The sequence below is a fragment of the Perna viridis genome, chromosome 4, assembly GCF_037379345.1.
Source record: "Perna viridis isolate PV_CMFRI_1.1 ecotype Kerala chromosome 4, ASM3737934v1, whole genome shotgun sequence".
NCBI lineage: Eukaryota > Metazoa > Mollusca > Bivalvia > Mytilida > Mytilidae > Perna > Perna viridis.
This window is the reverse complement of record NC_142448.1, coordinates 27905955-27924402: the sequence shown is the minus strand read 5'-3', so window position 1 is coordinate 27924402 and position 18448 is coordinate 27905955. Positions and strand designations below refer to the sequence as shown.

At 31.0% G+C, this 18448-nt stretch overlaps 1 protein-coding gene and 3 long non-coding RNA genes across 13 annotated transcripts in view; 1 reads left to right on the top strand and 3 right to left on the bottom strand.

Moving 5' to 3' along the window:
• Positions 1 to 2171: 2171 nt before the first annotated feature.
• Positions 2172 to 4792, bottom strand: LOC148619587 (uncharacterized). The gene is made up of 2 exons (XR_015921312.1): positions 3393 to 4792; positions 2172 to 2336 (listed from the first exon to the last, which is right to left on the bottom strand). It is a non-coding gene; the product is annotated as an uncharacterized LOC148619587 (long non-coding RNA).
• A 1126-nt stretch (positions 4793 to 5918) lies between these two features.
• Positions 5919 to 8239, bottom strand: LOC148619586 (uncharacterized). The gene is made up of 2 exons (XR_015921618.1): positions 7140 to 8239; positions 5919 to 6083 (listed from the first exon to the last, which is right to left on the bottom strand). It is a non-coding gene; the product is annotated as an uncharacterized LOC148619586 (long non-coding RNA).
• Positions 8240 to 8312: 73 nt separating this feature from the next.
• LOC148619584 (uncharacterized) overlaps positions 8313 to 18448 on the top strand; it is a 51872-nt gene continuing 41736 nt past the window's right edge. For 6 of the 10 annotated variants that reach the window (XM_088579661.1, XM_088579659.1, XM_088579658.1 and 3 more), the window contains exons 1-2: positions 8315 to 8423; positions 16341 to 16592. In XM_088579661.1, the coding sequence (XP_088435787.1) occupies positions 8369 to 8423; positions 16341 to 16592 (307 nt within the window). In that variant the 5' untranslated portion in view covers positions 8315 to 8368. Of the gene's footprint in view, positions 8424 to 12111; positions 12234 to 16340; positions 16593 to 18448 lie in introns of those variants that run through there. The other 4 variants (XM_088579663.1, XM_088579664.1, XM_088579662.1 and 1 more) reach the window with 2 other exon arrangements.
• LOC148619585 (uncharacterized) lies at positions 9666 to 16345 on the bottom strand. The gene is made up of 4 exons (XR_015921617.1): positions 14660 to 16345; positions 13231 to 13337; positions 10887 to 10961; positions 9666 to 9830 (listed from the first exon to the last, which is right to left on the bottom strand). It is a non-coding gene; the product is annotated as an uncharacterized LOC148619585 (long non-coding RNA).

Sequence of the window (18448 nt, the reverse complement as noted above, 5' to 3'; positions counted from 1 at the left end):
AAAAAGTAACTTCTTTAAAAAAAGTTTATTTTTACTAACGTCCTAACGTAAAGCACAACCTATATGTTATGTGGAAATTACACGGACATTTTGTACCGCGTTAGACTTCTTACAATTAAGCTTTTGGAACAGTGTTATGTTGCTACAAGATTGAAGTCATCACTATATAAGTATTACGGTGGTGGCCATGAACTTGTGGATCGTTATGTTGTATCCATCTGCACCATAATTATTATTATTTGCTTTAATAGTAATTTTCTATTTATAGCTGAAAATTCAATATAAGGAATATTTTACTTTGACTAACTTTTGCAGCCAAGCGATCAACTAATAGTATACTTTCTATAAATGTTACATGACTTTATTTCGGCCATGCATCTGCATGTAAAAAAGTAGAGAATTATATTCAAATAAATTAAACTTCTGTAAATATTATATCAATTTGTGCTAAACTATATTAATACGCCTTTCACGATACGTTGTGGCTACTACAGAGAGCATCGTGTTTTCGGTATATTTTTTAAATGCATAGAAATATGAATTCACAAGGAGGAAATTATATTTCACGTGATGAAAACATCCTTGTTGTTTTTTTCTTTTTCGTTTTATTTTCCAATAGTTTAAAGAAATGAGGTTTTCAGAAATCCTTTGATGAATGGGTTTTTAGCGTTAATCACAACTCCAATGGTATTGCTTAACTAATTAGTATATAAAGGAATGCACTACAATGTATATAACAAAATGAGTAATCCTACATAATCTGCCATGTGTAGAGACATCGACAATCACAATTGAATTGAATTTAAAAACCTAGTTTTTCACATCCCACACGAAAAACCCAAATATAAATACTTAAAACTTCCTTAAGTTAACCATGAAGACTATTTACATTTTGTTTGTGTTTATTTGTGTTTGTTTACGACAATCTCGTAAGTCATTATTAAGTTGCTGTCAAAACTTGTACTTTAGTGACAATTAGAATTAATTTCTTAGCATGTGAGTTATAAACAAACGAGGTTAAGAATAAACTTTCAAATTAAAGTACAACGGGTAGATTCCCATGAATTGTGATAATTATTTCGATACCTAAAATGAAACAAAAACTATTCGAATTGATTCTCCATAATATTACCATAAACGAAACAGCCTCTAAAGCATTGCACACCCATTAAAAACTATAATTTCATTGTTCGCTCTTATTTATTGTAGTAAAAGTTTGCTCTTTTTTTTGCTCATAAAGTTTTGGTTTTATCAAACTTTTTTTAATTATGTAACTGATACTTCTAGGCATCCATTGATTTTGTTTACCATAAGGGGAAAGTTCTACCAGTTCATAATACCAGTGTGAAAAGAGACCTTAGCGGCACATTTAAGTGTGTTATCTATGTATTGATTTGGGTATCTGAATAATATTCGATAGTTTTCTTATAATTATAAAGTACTTTCAAAATGTTAATTTTGGTATAAGTAGCATATCAACCATGTGAGTAGTTCAAGCGCTTAAATATCATTTAATTGTTTAGTTTTAGCCATAAACGTAAATGGAAAAGCTTCGAATTGAACTCAGCATACCAGTTTGAATATTTGCTATAATAATAAGTCATTAAGGGGAAATATGCTAGCTTCGCTTATATATGACGTTTTACCATAAAACAATTCTAGGGATTTTAAACATCGCTTCTACCCCAAAGATCTTGAGATAAAGGATACTACAGACACTGTGTAGTCAGCCTCAAATCTTAACCTACAGGTAGAGATTGACGTTGACGGAGAAAGAACAATATTGACCAAACTGTACAAGCTTGATGACATTTCATTCTATATTGTCAACTGTCCTTTCATCTGCGGTAACGTCCCCTCAGAACAAGTGTATGATGTTTCAAGACAAGCAGATGGCACTTACCCTAGCGATGCACCTGGTTCATGATCACACTTTTGAGTGGAGTTCGAGTTACTCATTTACTATCTTTCAACGTGTTATTTTAGTAATTTCATGTTCTTTGTTGTGTGTGTGTGTCTGTTTTCTTTTGATTTCCGATTGAATCTTGGTTTCCTTGATTACTCTTCCACGGAGATTGTACGGGATATGCAGACTTGGTACTGCAATACTTACGGATGCAATGACAACATCAAAAGTATAGGAAACCTTTCAAGCCAATATAACAATAACATAAATGTGATGAATTTATTTGACAGAAACCCAAGACCGTAAAGGCGTCATGGCCATCGCCACTATACATCACCTAAGTTACATAATGTCTCCATAGATGGTCTCCTTCCTTTCATCTAGTGGTCTAGTGTCCATATTGATACTTTTTATGGCATTGTGTGGATTGCTAGAAATTGACAAACAGTATTTGTCACTTGACCATTTGGTCAACTCAATAACAAAGTTTAATTTCAGAAGTAACACGCTTTATGATTGGATGGAACAATTTTGTCCATCATTTTCTGATTGGATAAAACAAATTTGTCCATCAAATTTTGAAATGTGACTATGACGTCATCAATCTTTTTTTATGATATACTCGTTGAATTTTGATACTGAAAGTAAATTATAAGGAATGACTAATATTTTTTTCCGTCAATTTGAAAAAAACATCAATGACTGTAGTAAAATTACATCTTTTGCAGGTTATTCAGTGTGCACAACGTGATTAAAGTTATTTCTTCATAGACCGAAACAAAAATAAAACAGTCATGCCTTCAATAAATTTGCTCTATCCGCTGTAACGTGTGTACACGATATGATAAATATATAACAATAAACTTGAACGCGCCATTAGAGTATACGAGATTCTCTTTCACAGGTTTGGTGCGTGTGTATTGTTTGTTTATTTAACTGAGTTCTACTATACTTTTCTTCCGTGCTCCCAGCAGAACACACACAAAAATAGACTCTTCAAATAAATTGGCAGGAGATAAGATCTGCCGTTTGAGTAAAGAACTCATTAAGGTGATTTGTATTAACATGCAAATGTATATATAGTCAAACTTGTGTCAATGACCAAATGTATTCAAAAATAACATACTGAAAGAGGCTTTGATTAAAATATAAAGATATAGTACATTTATTATAAAATTACATAAAATTATCCTGTATATAAAACACCTGTATCATGTGACCATGAATATGACATCCTTTGAAGATCGCTTAGGACCGGTTTCATTGTATAAATTTAGTTTATTATCGTTCATTTATAAGGGTATTGTAAGCCTTCTGCAAAATTAACTTCCATCAAAAGGGTTAAAAAACCCAAAATAACAAACTCAAATCTTGGATACCACTCACAGTATATGTCAGCAATTAATCTGAGTGTTTTCAGAGACACACGAGTAAGTGTTGAAAGAAATAAGACAAAGTATCAAAAGATTTGATAAGAAAACCTTACATTTATAATCGATCTGATCACGATAATTTCCTCTCGTTTCACTCTGTGACTGTGGTACTACTCTATTATGTTTTCCTGTCAGTAAAAGGTAAGAATATTGAATTATTTTTACAACATGAAATAGTAGTGCAAAATATACCCTTCATGAAGAAGTGTAAGTCCAATTAAGATCACAATATGTATCTTAAGTGGAAATACATTTTATATGTATTACGTCTCTTTTCTAGGCGAATCAAAAATAAAAAATCGAGTTTTATCAAGATTTAAGAAAGATCATTATTTAATTTTTTTTTGAAAACTTTCTGTTTACAAATTTGTGTAGATGTTTTATTTAAAAAGGATAAGGCGTTCTTGAAAAAAGTAACTTCTTTAAAAAAGGTTTATTTTTACTAACGTCCTAACGTAAAGCACAACCTATATGTTATGTGGAAATTACACGGACATTTTGTACCGTGTTAGAGTTCTTAAAATTAAGCTTTTGGAACAGTGTTATGTTGCTACAAGATTGAAGTCATCACTATATAAGTATTACGGTAGTCGCCATGAACTTGTGGATCGTTATGTTGTATCCATCTGCACCATAATTATTATTATTTGCTTTAATAGTTATTTTTTATTTATAGCTGAAAATTCAATATAAGAAATATTTTACTTTGACCAACTTTTGCAGCCAAGCGATCAACTAATAGTATACTTTCTATAAATGTTACATGACTTTATTTCGGCCATGCATCTGCATGTAAAAAAGTAGAGAATTATATTCAAATAAATTAAACTTCTGTAAATATTATATCAATTTGTGCTAAACTATATTAATACGCCTTTCACGATACGTTGTGGCTACTACAGAGAGCATCGTGTTTTCGGTATATTTTTTAAATGCATAGAAATATGAATTCACAAGGAGGAAATTATATTTCACGTGATGAAAACATCCTTGTTGTTTTTTTCTTTTTCGTTTTATTTTCCAATAGTTTAAAGAAATGAGGTTTTCAGAAATCCTTTGATGAATGGGTTTTTAGCGTTAATCACAACTCCAATGGTATTGCTTAACTAATTAGTATATAAAGGAATGCACTACAATGTATATAACAAAATGAGTAATCCTACATAATCTGCCATGTGTAGAGACATCGACAATCACAATTGAATTGAATTTAAAAACCTAGTTTTTCACATCCCACACGAAAAACCCAAATATAAATACTTAAAACTTCCTTAAGTTAACCATGAAGACTATTTACATTTTGTTTGTGTTTATTTGTGTTTGTTTACGACAATCTCGTAAGTCATTATTAAGTTGCTGTCAAAACTTGTACTTTAGTGACAATTAGAATTAATTTCTTAGCATGTGAGTTATAAACAAACGAGGTTAAGAATAAACTTTCAAATTAAAGTACAACGGGTAGATTCCCATGAATTGTGATAATTATTTCGATACCTAAAATGAAACAAAAACTATTCGAATTGATTCTCCATAATATTACCATAAACGAAACAGCCTCTAAAGCATTGCACACCCATTAAAAACTATAATTTCATTGTTCGCTCTTATTTATTGTAGTAAAAGTTTGCTCTTTTTTTTGCTCATAAAGTTTTGGTTTTATCAAACTTTTTTTAATTATGTAACTGATACTTCTAGGCATCCATTGATTTTGTTTACCATAAGGGGAAAGTTCTACCAGTTCATAATACCAGTGTGAAAAGAGACCTTAGCGGCACATTTAAGTGTGTTATCTATGTATTGATTTGGGTATCTGAATAATATTCGATAGTTTTCTTATAATTATAAAGTACTTTCAAAATGTTAATTTTGGTATAAGTAGCATATCAACCATGTGAGTAGTTCAAGCGCTTAAATATCATTTAATTGTTTAGTTTTAGCCATAAACGTAAATGGAAAAGCTTCGAATTGAACTCAGCATACCAGTTTGAATATTTGCTATAATAATAAGTCATTAAGGGGAAATATGCTAGCTTCGCTTATATATGACGTTTTACCATAAAACAATTCTAGGGATTTTAAACATCGCTTCTACCCCAAAGATCTTGAGATAAAGGATACTACAGACACTGTGTAGTCAGCCTCAAATCTTAACCTACAGGTAGAGATTGACGTTGACGGAGAAAGAACAATATTGACCAAACTGTACAAGCTTGATGACATTTCATTCTATATTGTCAACTGTCCTTTCATCTGCGGTAACGTCCCCTCAGAACAAGTGTATGATGTTTCAAGACAAGCAGATGGCACTTACCCTAGCGATGCACCTGGTTCATGATCACACTTTTGAGTGGAGTTCGAGTTACTCATTTACTATCTTTCAACGTGTTATTTTAGTAATTTCATGTTCTTTGTTGTGTGTGTGTGTCTGTTTTCTTTTGATTTCCGATTGAATCTTGGTTTCCTTGATTACTCTTCCACGGAGATTGTACGGGATATGCAGACTTGGTACTGCAATACTTACGGATGCAATGACAACATCAAAAGTATAGGAAACCTTTCAAGCCAATATAACAATAACATAAATGTGATGAATTTATTTGACAGAAACCCAAGACCGTAAAGGCGTCATGGCCATCGCCACTATACATCACCTAAGTTACATAATGTCTCCATAGATGGTCTCCTTCCTTTCATCTAGTGGTCTAGTGTCCATATTGATACTTTTTATGGCATTGTGTGGATTGCTAGAAATTGACAAACAGTATTTGTCACTTGACCATTTGGTCAACTCAATAACAAAGTTTAATTTCAGAAGTAACACGCTTTATGATTGGATGGAACAATTTTGTCCATCATTTTCTGATTGGATAAAACAAATTTGTCCATCAAATTTTGAAATGTGACTATGACGTCATCAATCTTTTTTTATGATATACTCGTTGAATTTTGATACTGAAAGTAAATTATAAGGAATGACTAATATTTTTTTCCGTCAATTTGAAAAAAACATCAATGACTGTAGTAAAATTACATCTTTTGCAGGTTATTCAGTGTGCACAACGTGATTAAAGTTATTTCTTCATAGACCGAAACAAAAATAAAACAGTCATGCCTTCAATAAATTTGCTCTATCCGCTGTAACGTGTGTACACGATATGATAAATATATAACAATAAACTTGAACGCGCCATTAGAGTATACGAGATTCTCTTTCACAGGTTTGGTGCGTGTGTATTGTTTGTTTATTTAACTGAGTTCTACTATACTTTTCTTCCGTGCTCCCAGCAGAACACACACAAAAATAGACTCTTCAAATAAATTGGCAGGAGATAAGATCTGCCGTTTGAGTAAAGAACTCATTAAGGTGATTTGTATTAACATGCAAATGTATATATAGTCAAACTTGTGTCAATGACCAAATGTATTCAAAAATAACATACTGAAAGAGGCTTTGATTAAAATATAAAGATATAGTACATTTATTATAAAATTACATAAAATTATCCTGTATATAAAACACCTGTATCATGTGACCATGAATATGACATCCTTTGAAGATCGCTTAGGACCGGTTTCATTGTATAAATTTAGTTTATTATCGTTCATTTATAAGGGTATTGTAAGCCTTCTGCAAAATTAACTTCCATCAAAAGGGTTAAAAAACCCAAAATAACAAACTCAAATCTTGGATACCACTCACAGTATATGTCAGCAATTAATCTGAGTGTTTTCAGAGACACACGAGTAAGTGTTGAAAGAAATAAGACAAAGTATCAAAAGATTTGATAAGAAAACCTTACATTTATAATCGATCTGATCACGATAATTTCCTCTCGTTTCACTCTGTGACTGTGGTACTACTCTATTATGTTTTCCTGTCAGTAAAAGGTAAGAATATTGAATTATTTTTACAACATGAAATAGTAGTGCAAAATATACCCTTCATGAAGAAGTGTAAGTCCAATTAAGATCACAATATGTATCTTAAGTGGAAATACATTTTATATGTATTACGTCTCTTTTCTAGGCGAATCAAAAATAAAAAATCGAGTTTTATCAAGATTTAAGAAAGATCATTATTTAATTTTTTTTTGAAAACTTTCTGTTTACAAATTTGTGTAGATGTTTTATTTAAAAAGGATAAGGCGTTCTTGAAAAAAGTAACTTCTTTAAAAAAGGTTTATTTTTACTAACGTCCTAACGTAAAGCACAACCTATATGTTATGTGGAAATTACACGGACATTTTGTACCGTGTTAGAGTTCTTAAAATTAAGCTTTTGGAACAGTGTTATGTTGCTACAAGATTGAAGTCATCACTATATAAGTATTACGGTAGTCGCCATGAACTTGTGGATCGTTATGTTGTATCCATCTGCACCATAATTATTATTATTTGCTTTAATAGTTATTTTTTATTTATAGCTGAAAATTCAATATAAGAAATATTTTACTTTGACCAACTTTTGCAGCCAAGCGATCAACTAATAGTATACTTTCTATAAATGTTACATGACTTTATTTCGGCCATGCATCTGCATGTAAAAAAGTAGAGAATTATATTCAAATAAATTAAACTTCTGTAAATATTATATCAATTTGTGCTAAACTATATTAATACGCCTTTCACGATACGTTGTGGCTACTACAGAGAGCATCGTGTTTTCGGTATATTTTTTAAATGCATAGAAATATGAATTCACAAGGAGGAAATTATATTTCACGTGATGAAAACATCCTTGTTGTTTTTTTCTTTTTCGTTTTATTTTCCAATAGTTTAAAGAAATGAGGTTTTCAGAAATCCTTTGATGAATGGGTTTTTAGCGTTAATCACAACTCCAATGGTATTGCTTAACTAATTAGTATATAAAGGAATGCACTACAATGTATATAACAAAATGAGTAATCCTACATAATCTGCCATGTGTAGAGACATCGACAATCACAATTGAATTGAATTTAAAAACCTAGTTTTTCACATCCCACACGAAAAACCCAAATATAAATACTTAAAACTTCCTTAAGTTAACCATGAAGACTATTTACATTTTGTTTGTGTTTATTTGTGTTTGTTTACGACAATCTCGTAAGTCATTATTAAGTTGCTGTCAAAACTTGTACTTTAGTGACAATTAGAATTAATTTCTTAGCATGTGAGTTATAAACAAACGAGGTTAAGAATAAACTTTCAAATTAAAGTACAACGGGTAGATTCCCATGAATTGTGATAATTATTTCGATACCTAAAATGAAACAAAAACTATTCGAATTGATTCTCCATAATATTACCATAAACGAAACAGCCTCTAAAGCATTGCACACCCATTAAAAACTATAATTTCATTGTTCGCTCTTATTTATTGTAGTAAAAGTTTGCTCTTTTTTTTGCTCATAAAGTTTTGGTTTTATCAAACTTTTTTTAATTATGTAACTGATACTTCTAGGCATCCATTGATTTTGTTTACCATAAGGGGAAAGTTCTACCAGTTCATAATACCAGTGTGAAAAGAGACCTTAGCGGCACATTTAAGTGTGTTATCTATGTATTGATTTGGGTATCTGAATAATATTCGATAGTTTTCTTATAATTATAAAGTACTTTCAAAATGTTAATTTTGGTATAAGTAGCATATCAACCATGTGAGTAGTTCAAGCGCTTAAATATCATTTAATTGTTTAGTTTTAGCCATAAACGTAAATGGAAAAGCTTCGAATTGAACTCAGCATACCAGTTTGAATATTTGCTATAATAATAAGTCATTAAGGGGAAATATGCTAGCTTCGCTTATATATGACGTTTTACCATAAAACAATTCTAGGGATTTTAAACATCGCTTCTACCCCAAAGATCTTGAGATAAAGGATACTACAGACACTGTGTAGTCAGCCTCAAATCTTAACCTACAGGTAGAGATTGACGTTGACGGAGAAAGAACAATATTGACCAAACTGTACAAGCTTGATGACATTTCATTCTATATTGTCAACTGTCCTTTCATCTGCGGTAACGTCCCCTCAGAACAAGTGTATGATGTTTCAAGACAAGCAGATGGCACTTACCCTAGCGATGCACCTGGTTCATGATCACACTTTTGAGTGGAGTTCGAGTTACTCATTTACTATCTTTCAACGTGTTATTTTAGTAATTTCATGTTCTTTGTTGTGTGTGTGTGTCTGTTTTCTTTTGATTTCCGATTGAATCTTGGTTTCCTTGATTACTCTTCCACGGAGATTGTACGGGATATGCAGACTTGGTACTGCAATACTTACGGATGCAATGACAACATCAAAAGTATAGGAAACCTTTCAAGCCAATATAACAATAACATAAATGTGATGAATTTATTTGACAGAAACCCAAGACCGTAAAGGCGTCATGGCCATCGCCACTATACATCACCTAAGTTACATAATGTCTCCATAGATGGTCTCCTTCCTTTCATCTAGTGGTCTAGTGTCCATATTGATACTTTTTATGGCATTGTGTGGATTGCTAGAAATTGACAAACAGTATTTGTCACTTGACCATTTGGTCAACTCAATAACAAAGTTTAATTTCAGAAGTAACACGCTTTATGATTGGATGGAACAATTTTGTCCATCATTTTCTGATTGGATAAAACAAATTTGTCCATCAAATTTTGAAATGTGACTATGACGTCATCAATCTTTTTTTATGATATACTCGTTGAATTTTGATACTGAAAGTAAATTATAAGGAATGACTAATATTTTTTTCCGTCAATTTGAAAAAAACATCAATGACTGTAGTAAAATTACATCTTTTGCAGGTTATTCAGTGTGCACAACGTGATTAAAGTTATTTCTTCATAGACCGAAACAAAAATAAAACAGTCATGCCTTCAATAAATTTGCTCTATCCGCTGTAACGTGTGTACACGATATGATAAATATATAACAATAAACTTGAACGCGCCATTAGAGTATACGAGATTCTCTTTCACAGGTTTGGTGCGTGTGTATTGTTTGTTTATTTAACTGAGTTCTACTATACTTTTCTTCCGTGCTCCCAGCAGAACACACACAAAAATAGACTCTTCAAATAAATTGGCAGGAGATAAGATCTGCCGTTTGAGTAAAGAACTCATTAAGGTGATTTGTATTAACATGCAAATGTATATATAGTCAAACTTGTGTCAATGACCAAATGTATTCAAAAATAACATACTGAAAGAGGCTTTGATTAAAATATAAAGATATAGTACATTTATTATAAAATTACATAAAATTATCCTGTATATAAAACACCTGTATCATGTGACCATGAATATGACATCCTTTGAAGATCGCTTAGGACCGGTTTCATTGTATAAATTTAGTTTATTATCGTTCATTTATAAGGGTATTGTAAGCCTTCTGCAAAATTAACTTCCATCAAAAGGGTTAAAAAACCCAAAATAACAAACTCAAATCTTGGATACCACTCACAGTATATGTCAGCAATTAATCTGAGTGTTTTCAGAGACACACGAGTAAGTGTTGAAAGAAATAAGACAAAGTATCAAAAGATTTGATAAGAAAACCTTACATTTATAATCGATCTGATCACGATAATTTCCTCTCGTTTCACTCTGTGACTGTGGTACTACTCTATTATGTTTTCCTGTCAGTAAAAGGTAAGAATATTGAATTATTTTTACAACATGAAATAGTAGTGCAAAATATACCCTTCATGAAGAAGTGTAAGTCCAATTAAGATCACAATATGTATCTTAAGTGGAAATACATTTTATATGTATTACGTCTCTTTTCTAGGCGAATCAAAAATAAAAAATCGAGTTTTATCAAGATTTAAGAAAGATCATTATTTAATTTTTTTTTGAAAACTTTCTGTTTACAAATTTGTGTAGATGTTTTATTTAAAAAGGATAAGGCGTTCTTGAAAAAAGTAACTTCTTTAAAAAAGGTTTATTTTTACTAACGTCCTAACGTAAAGCACAACCTATATGTTATGTGGAAATTACACGGACATTTTGTACCGTGTTAGAGTTCTTAAAATTAAGCTTTTGGAACAGTGTTATGTTGCTACAAGATTGAAGTCATCACTATATAAGTATTACGGTAGTCGCCATGAACTTGTGGATCGTTATGTTGTATCCATCTGCACCATAATTATTATTATTTGCTTTAATAGTTATTTTTTATTTATAGCTGAAAATTCAATATAAGAAATATTTTACTTTGACCAACTTTTGCAGCCAAGCGATCAACTAATAGTATACTTTCTATAAATGTTACATGACTTTATTTCGGCCATGCATCTGCATGTAAAAAAGTAGAGAATTATATTCAAATAAATTAAACTTCTGTAAATATTATATCAATTTGTGCTAAACTATATTAATACGCCTTTCACGATACGTTGTGGCTACTACAGAGAGCATCGTGTTTTCGGTATATTTTTTTAAATGCATAGAAATATGAATTCACAAGGAGGAAATTATATTTCACGTGATGAAAACATCCTTGTTATTTTTTTTTTCTTTTTCGTTTTATTTTCCAATAGTTTAAAGAAATGAGGTTTTCAGAAATCCTTTGATGAGTGGGTTTTTAGCATCAATCACAACTTCAAGGCTATTGCTTAAGTAATTAGTATGTAAATGAAAGCACTACAATTTAAATCCAATAGTGATAGATTTAAATTCCTTGAAATGAAATCGTTATTTATAATAGGTGAACGAGTAACCCTACATAATCTGTTATGTGTAGACATTGACAATCACAATAAAATTGAATTAAAAAACCTGCTTTTTCATATCGGAATATGATATTCATACGAGAAGCCCACATATATATATTTAAAACTTTCTTGTGTTAACCATGAAGGTTATTTACATTTTGTTTGTGTTGATTTGTGTTTGCTCAAGACAATCTGGTAAGTCATAATTAAATTGCTGCCAAAACGTGTACTTTTAGAGATAATTAGAATTTATTTCTTAACATGCGAGAAATACAAAACGAGGTTAAGAATAAAAGTTCAAATTAAAGTAGAACGGATAGATACCCTGAATATTGATAATAAACTCGATATATTAGATGAAACAAAAACAAATCGAATTTGTCTCCAGATAGTGCTACGGACAGGATCAAAAAGTGCTTTATTGTTTGAGTTTAATGGACCTAGGAAGTATACGGCTATATCATATGTCAATGGAAAGGTACATAAATGTACTTTTTGTATATCGTACTTATAAAAGTGAAAAAACGGTAATTTTTTTCTGCTATTTTGCATTAAATAGAGCAGGGGTCTAAAGAATGTAATCCAGGGACAAAGACCAGACATGGAAAACAGACATACACAACAAAGAACATAAAATAACTAAAATCATACATACAAAGTAACAGTTCTCATGGTGCAGATGGATATAGCGTAGTGATCCACGAGTTCTTGATGATGACCATAAAACTTCTTAAGTGATGACTTCAATCTTGTAGCAACATAACCTTGTTCCAGAAGCCTTTTTGTTAGAATTCTAGCGCGATAGTTTCGGCAAGCTCTGGCATAACGTATGAGTTGTAATCTGGACACTCCATACGCAGATGCTGAAGGGATTTTGCCACATATGAAAGGAAGGTTGACAATTCTTGATAAGAAGTCATCACGTTGGTCAATAATTTTCCTTTACCATCGATTTCGAAGTGTAGGTCAAGATATGAGGCTGACCCACAGTGTCTAGTATCTTTTATCTCAAGTTCGTTGGGGTAGATGCGATGTAGAAATCCACCAAATTAGGGTTGTTTAAAGATACGTCATCTATATAGCGAAAACTGAGATTAAAGGATCTAGCAAAATGATATTCTTTCTTTCGGATGTTCCAAACAACCTTGTCAAAATATGACATCAGAAGTAACCCACAATTCAATGCACACACCACCTACTACAACTGCTCTGTACATGTATGTTTACGCCGCAAAAAAGTAAGTTTAAAACAACTTATAGACAGCTGGCACCCCTTCTTGTCACAGTGTGGATCCTACCCTGCTGAAAAAAATTGTAATACAAGCATCAGCCTGATGCACAGTTAAACATCATAATACATAAAGACTGTGACAATATGCTATAAGATGTATGCACATGCTTCCATACTACGTTTAAAGTTCACAGTTTATGTACTGTCAAATTTACTACGAAATCCTGCCTTATCATGAAACCCCGACTCTCATTTTTGGTTAAAACTTTAACGTTTTATTTGGAGTTCAATTTTCCGGAAACGATTCCTTGTTATACAATTTTAGTACAATTGATAGTTTAAATATGTAAAAATTTGCAACTTCAAACTCATTTTGCAAAGCCCATGTTACAGATCGTTGTGTTTATTTTATTTGATATTCACTAAGGAATACTTAGATATACATTGTAATATCCTACAGTGTCTTATTATCTCTTAATCATTGAAAATGCACTAAAATGCAACCAATTTTAGGGGCATATTTCTTCTTTTTTACATTTTTGAAATTCTATACATATGATCTTGACACGTTATTTGTTTTCCCTTAAATTACTTTTCAAAGTGTAGTGGGGTCGATTGATCATTGACCCCTCTAATTAATGCAAAATAGCAGAAAATTTATCACTTTTCAGTTAGAAAATAATGGTATTCAAAAACTACATTGATTTATCTTCATATTGACATATGATATAGCCGTATACCGTCTAGGCCCATTAAATTTCAAAAATCCTTACCATTAACGAAACAGCTCTAAAGCAGAACACTCCATTAAAAACTATAATTTCATTGTTTGTTCTAATTTATTGAATTGAAAAGTTTGCATTTGTTTTTGTTCATAAAGTTTTGGTTTTATCAAACTTTTTGAATTATGTAGTTGATAGCTTCTAGGCATCTATTGATTTTGTTTACTGTAGGGGTAAGTTCTACCATTGCATAATACAAGTGTGAGAAGACCGCACATTTACTTAAGTGTGTTATCTGTGTACTTGATTTAGGTATTCGATAAAAATTCGATATTTTTCTTAAAATTAAAAATCACTATCAAGCTGTTGATTTTGGTATACGTAGCACATCAACTATGTGAGTAGTTTAAGCGCTTAAATATCATTTATTTGTTTGGTTGCAGCATTGAACATTGATGTAACTTTCCGTAATACAATAGCAAAACTATTTTATTTTTAAATCTAAAATGTAAATTGAAAAAAAAACATTTATCTTACAGTATATATATATTATGTTTCCAAAGTAAACAGAATTCAGATAAATGAAAAAATCACAAATATTTCTACAAAAGATATGTATTATCAGACAACAGAAAAAACTTTCTGAAGAAATACTTTAAATACCTTACCTGCAATATTTATTTTCAATGCGTTTTATCCATTCAACAAAAAGTATCCAGACTCTTCTTTTGCAGAAATGGGCATATTCATTATCCTAATTTCTATCAATTAGTCATGAGATAAGAACTTTTGTTACCTGAGGAGGTGGCTTCACGCCCACAAAATTATGGTCCATTTTCAGATATTACAAAATAGATATCTCGTGACAGTGTATTGGTAGCCATTTGCAGCCTATATAACTAGTTTTAAACGTAAACAAATGTTCGTAACCTGTTTAGTATATTCCGTGGGCGTCAAGCTTTGCTCAGGGTTACTTGTTCCTTTCCATTTTCACTAAACACACTGCAAATATCCCTTTCGAAATTCTCCGGCAACATTTTAATCAAACGTCGTTTCGCATATAATTTACATCGCATTAAACAAAATCCATTGTTTTATGAAAAGGCAAGAATCTTACAATTTCTGGACAACTATACTATCCGCCGCTGCGTCTAAAAAGGTTTAGTTACTATCGTCAGACGATGTTTCAAGCTTTCGTGTATGTCGGTACCGGAATGTCACATTCCTATAATAGTTTAATATCTATAGCTTCGATAAGAATATTGTTTTATGATTTAACAGCATATCGAAAGTAGAGGGGGCGATAAAGTGTTGAATAATTTTATTGTGAATTTAAACATTTGAATCCATCACAAATGAGAAAATATAATAACTTCTGGTAATGCTTGCATTTAAAAGACAATTAATTGCACTTTACAAATATTCAGATATTCTGTCAAATTTTGTACTTTTCTGTCACTTTCTGGTCATATTTGTGGCAAAGAAATGGTATCCACAACCCAGAAACAACTTTTTCAATATTCAGTAAATACATTCATGATAAGATAAATCATTATATGTGAAGTATAAAGTTTGGTGGGATGGGGTTGGCGTGGATATTGTTTACTGGGTGGAAATATGTCCTAAAAATTAAAAAAAAAAAACAACAAAATTTTCAATTCTGAATTATTTTTGCTAAATGACATAAACTTGTGAAACCATTATGACGTAATTACAATGACCAAAAAAATATGATATTTTTCCTATATCTATATATTTTACTATGATATGTACAACCTTCACGTTATTACAAAAAAGTTGATATTTTGAGGCAATATTCATTTCTTAATGCCTCCACACCTTTGCAATATGTATGAATGATATTTTTATTTTTTTGTTTTTTTATTTTATTTTATTTTTTTTTTTTGTTTTTTTTTTTTTTGTTTTTTGTTTTTTTTTGTATTTTAAACCACGTAGAAACTAAGATTATAATATTAATGACTCTATCTAAAGATATTTAAGAAACTCTAATGTCACACTCCGTGATTTTGCCTGTGAGAAATATTTAGCGTTCGGCGCATTGTGCTGTTATATTGGCAAAATAAACCGTGCACTGACATGACGAATTGACGTATTTAGCTCGTTCATTGCGACTATTAGCTCAAAAATGTAATACTCTGTCAATTGATGAAGTTTTCTTACGCAAAATCAGAGCTAATCCTAAAAGTGTTTACAATCTATTGTCAAAATTTCATTTATGATTGCTTGATCGTTGTGTAGAATTGTAATAAAAATGTTACCTTATCTTTACTTTTTCATTATAAATTCATGCAATGAAAGAAATCTTTATCTTAATGTTTATCTTTCTAGATACATATACAAGTCATAGAAAATCCTTTTCATCAGATGTACCAATAATTTCACTCAACTGTAGTGCGGAAAGTTCGGTCATACATGTATCGAAGATATGGTACGAGAACAACACATGCTATTATGAGAAATGTATGCAAAGACTAAGAGATAACATAAAGACATCGTGTGAAAACCGTAACCACTGTTCTATAAAACATCAAGACTGTTTATCTAAATATAATTATTTCAATCTCTCGTACATTTGTAATGGTAAGTAAATAATTTAATTTTCATGAATGACTTCAATGCTATATTTAGAAAATTAATAATTGAAAAACATGCGAATGAGGTGTTTGCACAATACAACAGGTGCCAAAAAAGGACTAGTTTATTAGGATTTTTTCAGAACCTCTCGTTTTATACGTTTTAAATATAGTGCACACACTGAGAAGGGCATTGTCAAATAATGTCTTTAAGAACAATAATTTCAAAAATGAAGGGAAGTAACAAAAATTGCCGAAATGATAAACTCTAGGCAAAAAGTCAAAGCATTTGCTACAAAAAATAGCAATATCAATATGACAAAAACGGAATATTGGCCACAACTGAAATGGTCATGACTTGGACAGGAATGTTTGATGGAAATAATAGCATAAACCAGATTTTATATCGCGATTGAACTCCCGTTTCCATAACAGTTAATAGTGTTTGGTATATTGCAATATAAACAACCAGCATACAATTGTCACCAGGCAAAAAGCGTAAAATGAGAACGATGGCATAAATAAATAAACATATTTTGATATAAATAATTTCCATGTAATTTTCATAAAGTAATTCGAATTTTATCGAGCATTTATTTTACGAACTTTTTTATCAAAGGTGCTATCATTTGTGAATTCCGCATATTTTGAGAAATTAAAGAATTTTTTTTGAGCGACACGACCTAGCCATTTTTTTAAGTAGAAATAGAAACAAATTTCTCTTAAAGTTTCTTCCTTAAGATACTTACAGTGTTGTGTTCATATCCTGTTTCTAATAAAATGTTCATACAAACACCTAACACTTTGACGGTACAACTTATTCCGTAGATTAGAATGAGCGAAATGAAAATAAAAACTCTAAAAGTAAAAATCTCATCCAAATCAAATTCTATGATTCCACGAAATGTATTGCATCAGAAAAAGAAAATAAGTAACATTTTTCTGCGATTTTATACGAGATAAATGTAAAGAAATAAAAGTTAAATCAGCTTATAAAATCAGCAAAAAACAATTTACATTGATAAATGTTCCCTTTTGTTAAGGTCCCTTGTAGAAATCAACATCCTCCTTTCGGAGTGATTGTAAGCAGTAAGATATATGACTCCAAAACGAATCATCATCCTTAAAACGAAAGTACAATTGCTATTAAACCTTCTCCTTCTTAAGTAAACATGTATTGTTGGCCCTGCAGTAGAAGTACAACGATATGGTCTAAATATGAAGTTACTGCATTTTTTTTTAAACCATAGAAAATCTACATTTTAATATATGTAATTCTTCTTCTGCGGTTTCATAAAGTCAAAAATTTAGATCCCCGTTCCCTATAGATGATACCAAAACTTCAGTGTGTCCATGTAGAGAACATGTCTTTGCTGGGCCAGCCAAGTGCACTATCCAACCCAACCAACTACAGAGGAAAGGGCCACAAATAGCGTAATAAAAAAATCAATGTCGATTTTGAAATAGTTATGGCATTTACAAAGATTATGTATTTTAGCACAAAGTAACCCTAGATTTGGTGACTATCGACATATAATCTATCAACGGGTAATTGAACTTTTGGCCCCTTCAAACTTATTGAGCCCTTCTAATCCCGAAATTGACCAAAAAGACAGATTTCAACTGAACTCTGTGACAAACGAGATGACATCAGTTGTCAATTATTTGACATATGGAGTTTTTTTACTCTTTTCTAGTGGACTATTACGCCTCTTTCCTTGAAACAGATTAGCGATGTACACGCAAATTATTAAAGAAAGAGTTTTTTTTTATTTTAGGCGTCATTTTATACGTTATAAACATTGTTTTTAAAATTAATTAATAACAAAACGTTTTACATCCAATGTTTTTATCAGAGGTAGA